Source organism: Nylanderia fulva, unplaced genomic scaffold, assembly GCF_048542155.1.
Source record: "Nylanderia fulva isolate GAGA-0341 unplaced genomic scaffold, ASM4854215v1 Scaffold547, whole genome shotgun sequence".
NCBI lineage: Eukaryota > Metazoa > Arthropoda > Insecta > Hymenoptera > Formicidae > Nylanderia > Nylanderia fulva.
The window spans coordinates 56,352-65,186 of NW_028190640.1; the positions used below are offsets into that span (position 1 = coordinate 56,352).

An 8,835-nucleotide genomic window follows, 5' to 3' on the forward strand; every position below is an offset into this window, starting at 1 on the left:
AGATTGATGTAATGAGGTGAGAAATAGAAAAGTTAAAACATTTAATGAAATTAAAGCTCTCGATGAAAATTCTACGTATATTTACTGTTCGTCACTCATCGATGATTACTATCCAAATAGACCTCAGGAATTAGAATCATTGAATTTATACGATTTTGCAAGATTCTAGGAAATTACGAAACAGATGCCAAATAATGACGAAGTCAAGTATTACAAACTGGCATCGGATATATTTTTAAAAAACCGAAAAAAGGGTTATTTAATTAACCATTATCGATTTAATATAAAAACTGAGCCCGAAAAATACTTTTACTCGCTGCTTCTTCTGTTCAAACCATGGAGAGATTTGAATGAACTCAAAGGTACATTTGAGACTTACACGGATGCCTTTAAGAATTCAGAGTCTGTTTTAACGAAGGTAATGAAATATCACGAAAGGCTCGAAGAAATACAGAAAGCTTTTGAGAACGTTGCTGAATTAATCGAGAAGCGCGAAAATGATCTGAAAACAGCAGACAGAGACAAATCCGATGACGATGAACTGGATTGTAATCCGATAGAAGCTGACGACGCGATGAAAGATCTGGAAGATTTTGGTAAGATTGACGACCCGATTGATTTATCGCGAATAATGTCGCAATTGAACGAAGACCAGAAAAGAGTCTTTGATGGAGTATGCCAAGTTTTACAAGATAAGAATCAGATTCTGCGACTGTACGTAAGTGGCGAGGGTGGTACAGGGAAAAGTTTTCTAATTGAAACGATTAAACATTGGATCAGAAAAAATTTGGAAAAAACGACTGCCATATCTGCTCCCACGGGTATCGCAGCATTCAATATCGATGGCTTGACAATCCATAGAATGTTTCAACTACCCGTTAGTCATGAATCTACACCAAAATATACGCAATTGTCAGACATGGTCTTGAAAACTTTGAGAGACAAGTTAAAGAATGTCGAATTATTTATAATCGATGAAGTATCCATGATTTCAAATGTGACACTTATGTTTATCAATCTACGATTATGTGAAATCTTTGATACGACAGATACAGATGATGGTTTCTTTGGCAGAAAACACATTCTCCTGTTTGGGGACTTATTGCAGCTTCCTCCTGTAAAAGGACAATTTTTGTTTGTTAAAATGTCTCGATCAGAGATTCAGAAGTATTTAGGTACCATGGGTGGATGTGATTTGTGGAGATTGTTCGAGTACGACGAACTTTTGATTAATATGCGACAAAGATGCGACAATACATATCGTGATATACTTTCTAGAATACGAATAGAGAGGTTTAGTAACGGATTCTGACATCAATGTTCTTCAGTCTAGAAAAATCAATTTTAAAGAAAGTAGTTGCGACGAAAGATTGAATGAACTTTGCACTTATATGAATCAATTACCGATTGATACAATTTGTTTATTGCCCACGTGTTATTTGTGCAAGGTTTTGAACACAGCAATGCTCGATAAAATCGACAGCGATGAAATTCTACTGATAGCAGAAGATGATGTCGACTGTGCTCCAGCAATGAAAAAAAGGTGCATAAAATTTTGGAAGACAAAGATGATAAAGTGTCTGAAACAGCTGGCATTGAAAGAGTAATAGCGATTAAAATTGGCGCTAAAGTGATGATTCGACGAAACATTGAAGTAACTTTGGGACTTGTCAATGGAACGATAGGCAATGTAGTTGCAGTTAATCGCTCTGCTGACGGCAATTGTATTGATACCATCAAAATAGTTATTTCGGATAACAAAGAAATCGCAATAAGGAAAGTAGATATTAAATTTGAAGTATTCATCAAATTAGTGGTACATCGGAAACAATTTTCATTGTCTCTCAGTTATGGAATAACTATACACAAAAGTCAAGGAATTACATGTAACAATGCAATGATGGATTTAGGAACGACTGTATTCAGTGATGGTCAAGCCTATGTAGGTTTGTCACGAGTAAGTAAATTGGAAGGCCTACATTTGATAAATTTCAATCCAGCATCAGTTAAAGCAAACTCGAGAGCTATTGTAGAATATAATCGACTGAGATCTATATTCAAATCTGAACTGCCACAAATCAATCCGTCTGAGAAAAAGGTTGTGAAAATGTACGATCGTCGATGGGCTATCCTCAATATCATTGATGATATGCAGAATTATGATTGTGAGGAACCAGAAGGTATAGTTACGTGGAAAATATATAGCCTTTGCAATAACGATGCTGTTTCGTGTTACGCTAATGTAATATTACAATGTGCGTTTCATTGCGTACGTATTAGGCAACAAATACTGAAAAATAAAGCATCGAATGCATTGACTGATGCTATCTGCGCGTATGGTGAACGTAAATATTGCAACATTCAAGCGGTTAGAAGATCTGTCGGAAAACGCTTCGAAGAACGAACACAACATAATGTTTCGGAATTTTTTACGGCTCTAATGTCGACGTATTCCGACATCAATGATGTATTAGAACTCGAATTAAAGCACGTAACATGTTGCTCGAATGTCAAATGTAATTACAATGTAACTAAGCTGGAAAGCAGTAGTTTGATAATATTACCTATACATTCGACATTAAAAAGGAAAAAAGGTGTCACTCTACAAAGTTTGATTAATGTAGAATTTTCTAAATGGGAAACGATAAACGGCAATTGTAACGAATGTAAGGGTACCGTGTTGAAAAGGAAAACCGTAATCGAATCAACTTTATCCGTCGTAGTAATACAGCTCAATTTATATACTTTTGTAAACGGTGCTTCTAAAAAAATTATCAACAATTGGATTAACGCCGTGCCGACGAGTAATATCACGATTAATGAAAAAAAGTACAAGATAATAAGCGCTATATTTCACGAAGGTGGAGAAATGAATCGTGGTCACTACACGTGTATGTTGAGAGCTGACACAAAATCGGAATGGTATTACTCTAATGATATGGAAATGTTCAAGAAAAAATGGCCCAAAGGAGCACAAGGGGCATACATATTGTTCTTAGACAGATTAAATAATGGCGCTGTATAAAGGCTGCCGTAAGCGCCGAAATGAAACATCGGCTGCTCTGGCGCTGTATAAAGGCTTCCGTAAGCGCCGAAATAAAACATAGGCTGCTCTGGCGCTGTATAAAAACTGCCGTAAACGCTACATTAAAACATCAACTGTTCTAGCGCTGTATAAAAGTTGCCGTAAGCGCCAAAATAAAATATCGGCTGCTCTGGCGCTTTATAAAAGCTGCTGTAAGCGCTGCGTTAAAACGAGTGCAATAAGTTTCAAATTTGACCTAGGCTTCATGACATTTCAAAAAGTATCATCCAGAAAAAAATTATCAGATAGAAATATGTATGTCGTGTTAAAATTGGAGAGACGAAGGAAAATATATGGTTGCGTTCTCACGAGAATGGGCGATGGAGGGGCTCATTCTTTATTTTCAATATTTATACAAGAATATAAATTCATTCTGTTGCAATTGAAATAAATGTGCAATGTATCGTTAAAAGTTATTACAATTATACAAACATTTACATATATAATTAAATAAAATATATATGTATACTATAATATAATTATATATTTTATATATGTACATATATACTGTTGTGTGCCTCGGGAGAGACACTTAAGGGTCGCGCCAAATTGGGATGGGAATCCGGGGCGTCAGGACTTGTCGGGTGTTTGTAGAGAAATGCACTACACTTTTTGTATTAAAATTCTTTATTCAACTTCAACCACTTGGTCTTTATTTTATTTCACTATCAATACACTGAAGCTTTACGAGTGTGCGGCACTGACTTTATATTACTCCGCGTATCGCGCACAACTGCGAGTCGATGCTAAGTGCGCGCGCGGTTAGCGAGATCGTGGTTAGAGCGATTATTTGTGTCTGCGACTGAGCGAGCTGTCGCGTCTCTACTCTCTTTTTATATCGTTGTTTTTTGGAGTTTTCCCGATCGGAAGGGGTGCCTGGCAACAGGTTTCCCCGGTCGAGAATCTAGGTGCAAGCGAAGCAGATTTAAAGTCCTTCTGCTTTGCTTGCACGTTGACCAATTTCTGTTCCGCGTATATCTCGCATTGTATGCGTTTTTAACGCGGTCATTAGCTGTCGTAATTCCGATTCCGCGTATACCTCGCATCGTATGCGTTTTTTAACGCGGTCAGTGTCTGTCGTAATTGCAGATGTAATACGAGTACCCATTTCTTAATATTAGTTACTCTTTTAACAGTTATATCTATTGTATATCTTTGGGGGATATAACATCCCTCCCCCGTTAAAGAAGAAAAACGAAGGCATGAAGTTTTTCGCTTACAACTAAAGCTTACAAATGTTTATCCCGTTCACAATATAATTATAATCGTTTCCTATTTCCTAAAAACGCGTACTATTACTCCTTTTTAATATAGATCTAGGTACATCCCAGTCATCGTCGAGTATCGTCACTCTTGGTCTTCTTTTAATGTCTTTTCTATTTTTTACTTTCCAAATTATAATGACAATGATAAATATTATAATTATGATTATTACTAACCCGCTCGAGGTCATGGGATAAATAAATTGTTTTCTTGTATAAAACTTTTGTTCATTATCCTGTAAATCATTGTCTATGTTGTTTATTTTCGTTCGTAATTCTATTAATTCTGCGTTGTTTTGTGTTAGATTATTTAATGTGTCGAGTATTCTCATGTCCTCGTCTTGTGATGGTGCAATATTAAAATTCGGTAAATATGTATCTATGTTCGTTACGTAAGTCGTCTCTTTTGTCTCCAATGTCATATCCTCCGTTTTAATTTGACAGTTTCCTCGTGAGGTTAGTCGGCCGGTATTTTTTATTACTAAATTTTTTTCTGTGTATCCGTCACATTTTATATTTATTTTTTCTTCCTTAGCTGTTGAGTACAACCATGTGTGTGTTTGATGTAACGGGATCCATACTGTCGTTTTCGTTACCCGATAGCGTACCTTACATTCATGCTTATCTTGCATTCGTTGCGTATACATTTGTAATTCGCACGGTATATTCGTGTTTACGCGATAAGTCGGCATGCTATGTTCGCATATATAATTAAAGTTTATTTTACTACATTTTTGTAAATCCTCATTTGTTATAATTAAATATGTTAATCTAAGGTTATCTATGGCAAACATATTGTTTTCTACTTGTATACCTTTAAATGTTTTATTGTATGCTGCCACGGGGAATTCAATTGCCTTTATTATGTTATATTTAGGCTGTGATATTATCGGGAACCGCAGTATTGTATATAAATTATATTCTTTGCTTACGTATGCACTTACGCTTGCATGTTTTTTTATTTCATGCCAGTTTACTGCGTGTGTTCTAAACGGAAAATAATATCCCTGTTCTAACTGTGTTGCGGCTTCCTTTAAGTGTGCGACAATGTTATCAAATGGTACTAATTTCGAATGTATATTTCCTTCCTCGATTTGCGCTAAGTATTCTATAATATTTTCCGCGTCCCTAATGGCGTCTGTTAATGCTGCCATAATTATTTCATATTGTCCCTGTATCTTTTCTAACGTAATATATTGCGCTACATTTTCCTGTAAGAGTTTTTCACTCTGTTTTATTATATTCTCTAACTTACTTATATGTGTTACCGTATCGTTGATTATTGTTAGTTGATGCCTAACTGTGTGTTGTAACGTGCTCTGTCGGTTATTTATTAATTCTAGTTGTTCATTTATGCGTTTTTCGTCATCGGCGTCCATGGTACCGAACAATGTCTTTGCCACTGTTCCTATCCCGTCAATTATTCCCCTACGTTTGTCTGTATGTCTGTCGTAGAGTGTATTTATTTGTATTATCGTTTTTTCCAAATAGTTTAGTGTTTGTTTTGTAATACTAACTAAATTAAGGCATGTGTCTTGTTGCGTTAACACATTGCACGCTTTTTCCGTACGCTCTATATAATTTCGTATGTAACCTTGTTTCGCAGTTAATGTTGCTAGGTCCAGTTTTATTACTAGTTTCCACGTGCTTTTGGAACAATGTAGATGGCCTATTTTTTCAAAATGTATCCCTGGTTCGTTGGTGAATTCCTCGAGTTCGTATGGCTCTTGGCTTGACCGTCTTAATGTCGCTGCGTTGGCATTGAATATGATCATCCTGTAATATATATATAATTCTCCTTACTATTTTATACTTTTGTATGCAATTTTTTATCAAGAAAGCGGAGCATTCGTTTTTTATATCTTCTGTCGTTTCTTCAGTCTTAGGACAACTTTTGTTACGTGCGGCACGACATATTAACATGTATTTTCGTTTTAATTGTATTAGATGCAATGCTTATTCGCATTTGGACGATTTGTTGTGTCCTTACTGTCGCGCCCGCGCCCCTGTTGTGGGGCCCGAAATAACGGGGGACGAGTATTCCCGGGCGTACGATGTGGTGCTCCGGTGGGCGAATGTGTCCCGGAGGGCGGGTGAGCCGCATTCTTTGCACGTCACCCTTGATACGCGCACCGATACGCGAGTAGTGCGTGAAGTGGTGGTTTTGGTGGGGACGACTAGCCTTGACCGATTCGCGATACCGGAATAGGTAAGTCTCAATTTTCGATAAATAATTTTAGTCTGTTTGTGTGTATGCGTATTGCTCTTCTTCCTTTCTTTATTGTGTAGTTGACGTCGGAGTTCTTTTCGATTATTGTATACGGTCCTGCCCATAAGGCGTCAAGTTTCTTTGATCGTCCGCGTCGTAGCGTATCGTCATATATAAGTACTTTATCACCGACTTTAAATTTTATTTCTTTCGCGTCTTTATCATAATATTTTTTTGATTTGATTTTTTCTTCGTTTACGCGATTCTTCGCAATTTGTTGTGTGACCCTTAATCTTTCCCTAAGCTCTTGAGCGTAATCGTCGTAGCTGTATGTGGCCCTCGGTGGTTTTGTTAATGCTGTCGGTAGGTTGGCCTGATGTCCGTAAATTAATTCAAACGGCGTGTACCCCGTTGCACTGTGCGGGGTCGTATTATAAGTAAACATTGCATAAGGTGTCCATTCGTCCCAGTCTGTTTGATCAGCGTCAACATAATGGCGAAGATACTCTGCTAATGTCCTATGTGATCGTTCGAGTGCCCCATTTGTTTTCGGGTGATACGCGGTTGTTTGTAATTTTTTGATTTTTAACAGTTTACATGTGTCCTTAAATATTTCACTTAAAAAGTTTGTCCCTTGATCTGTCAAAATTTTCTCCGGTATCCCGTGTTCTAGGATTATTTTTGTTACGAACTCCTTTGCGATTGTGCCAGCTTCCTGGTTCGGTATTGGAATCGCCTTACTAAATTTTGTTAGGGTGTCTTGGAATGTTAATAAATATTTACTCCCATTCGTAGTTATTGTTAGCGGCCCTACAATGTCCAACGCACATTTTTCAAATGGCTTATCAGGCGTATCTGTAATTATTAATGGTGCTTTATTTTTCCGCGACAATTTATTTTTTTGACATGACTCGCATTTGGCGATGTATTTCTCGACGTCTTTTGTTAAACCCGGCCAATCATGATCTAAACAAATTCTCTTAATTGTTCTTTCTATTCCCTGATGTCCTCCAATGGGCGCATCGTGCTATTCNTATCGTTTCTGTTGTTTTTCCTCTTCGGTGTTCGGCGCACGTGTGACATCTGCTATTCCCGCGCGTGTGTCGTCTTATTCTTTTTCTCTTGTCTTTCGTCCTCGTCGCTACTTTGCTCGTCATTGTTACTGCTTCGCTCGGAATCCGTATCACTGTTTCTCGTTTTCAGCTTCTTACGACTTTTGATTACATTAACGTTACGCGATTTTTTATCACCGTTTATTCTATCGTGACTTGATGTCATTTTTAACCGTCCATTTAATGTCCAGCATTCTTCACGGTTGTGTCCACGTTTTTTGCAGTAATTGCAAAATTTTTCTATTGTAGTTACGCGATCTGACTTCTCCGGTTTAGGATGCGCGTATTTACTACTACGGCATTCTCGCTCGTAGTGTCCCGATTTTCCGCATTTATAGCATTGCACGGCGTTTTTTGATGATCGCGACGGCGCTTCATCATAACGATTTCGATTTGTATCGTGACTTGATCGCGATGCGGTTGTGCCCTTTACCTTTTCTTCGGCGGTTGCGGCAGTTATTGCCTCCTGCAGTGTTTGGTAATTTCGAGAACGAATAAGTAGTTGTACCTCGTCGCGTAGTCCTATTTGGAAATTTTGCAAGGCTTGTTTTTGTATAGTACTTAGTATGATCCGCTTTTCAATGGGGGAGTGATCTTCTCCCTCCGTCATGGATTCATATAACTCCATAGCTAAGGTATCAACGCGCGTTCCGAAAGCTTGCGCGCCTTCATTTGCCTTTTGTTTTAAGGAATTGAACTCTATCTGCAAATACGTAGTACTTCGCCTACTCTGATATGTACATTCCAATTGTCGCTTGAGTTCGTCGTATGTCTGTATGTCTCGCGTTTGAAAATCCAACATTGCTTTGCCTTTTAATTTTGTACACAAAATAGCTCCCACCAACCCTCTCTCATTAGCAGGGTGTATATTTTTCATAGCATAAGTGCATGCGCTTAAGAATTCCTGTAATTTATGTTGGGCCGTCCCGTCAAATTCCGGAATCATTTGAAGTGCTTCTTTTAACGATATAAAAGGCTCCTGCGGGCCTTGTCGGTGTCTAGGGTTACTCTCTGTTCGTCTGTACACAACGTCATATTTTTTCAGAAATAAATATTTTTATCGGCTCTCAATATAAATAATATAAGTATGCTGTCTTCTAAGCTGGGCAATAGAGCCAAGGAAACAAAACGAAAAATTAATTAAACGGAACTGTATCTCAATTTGAG

General features: G+C 37.7%; 1 protein-coding gene across 1 annotated transcript; it reads right to left on the reverse strand.

Moving 5' to 3' along the window:
• Positions 1–7,642: 7,642 nt before the first annotated feature.
• Positions 7,643–8,614, reverse strand: LOC146721118 (uncharacterized). The gene has a single exon (XM_085487399.1). The coding sequence runs from the start codon at positions 8,612–8,614 to the stop codon at positions 7,643–7,645; it is 972 nt and encodes a 323-aa protein (XP_085343525.1).
• Positions 8,615–8,835: the final 221 nt, after the last annotated feature.

What these genes read in the sequence shown, in the direction of transcription:
- LOC146721118 (XM_085487399.1), bottom strand. Translation starts at nt 8,614, where the DNA reads ATGATTCCGGAATTTGACGGGACGGCCCAACATAAATTACAGGAATTC.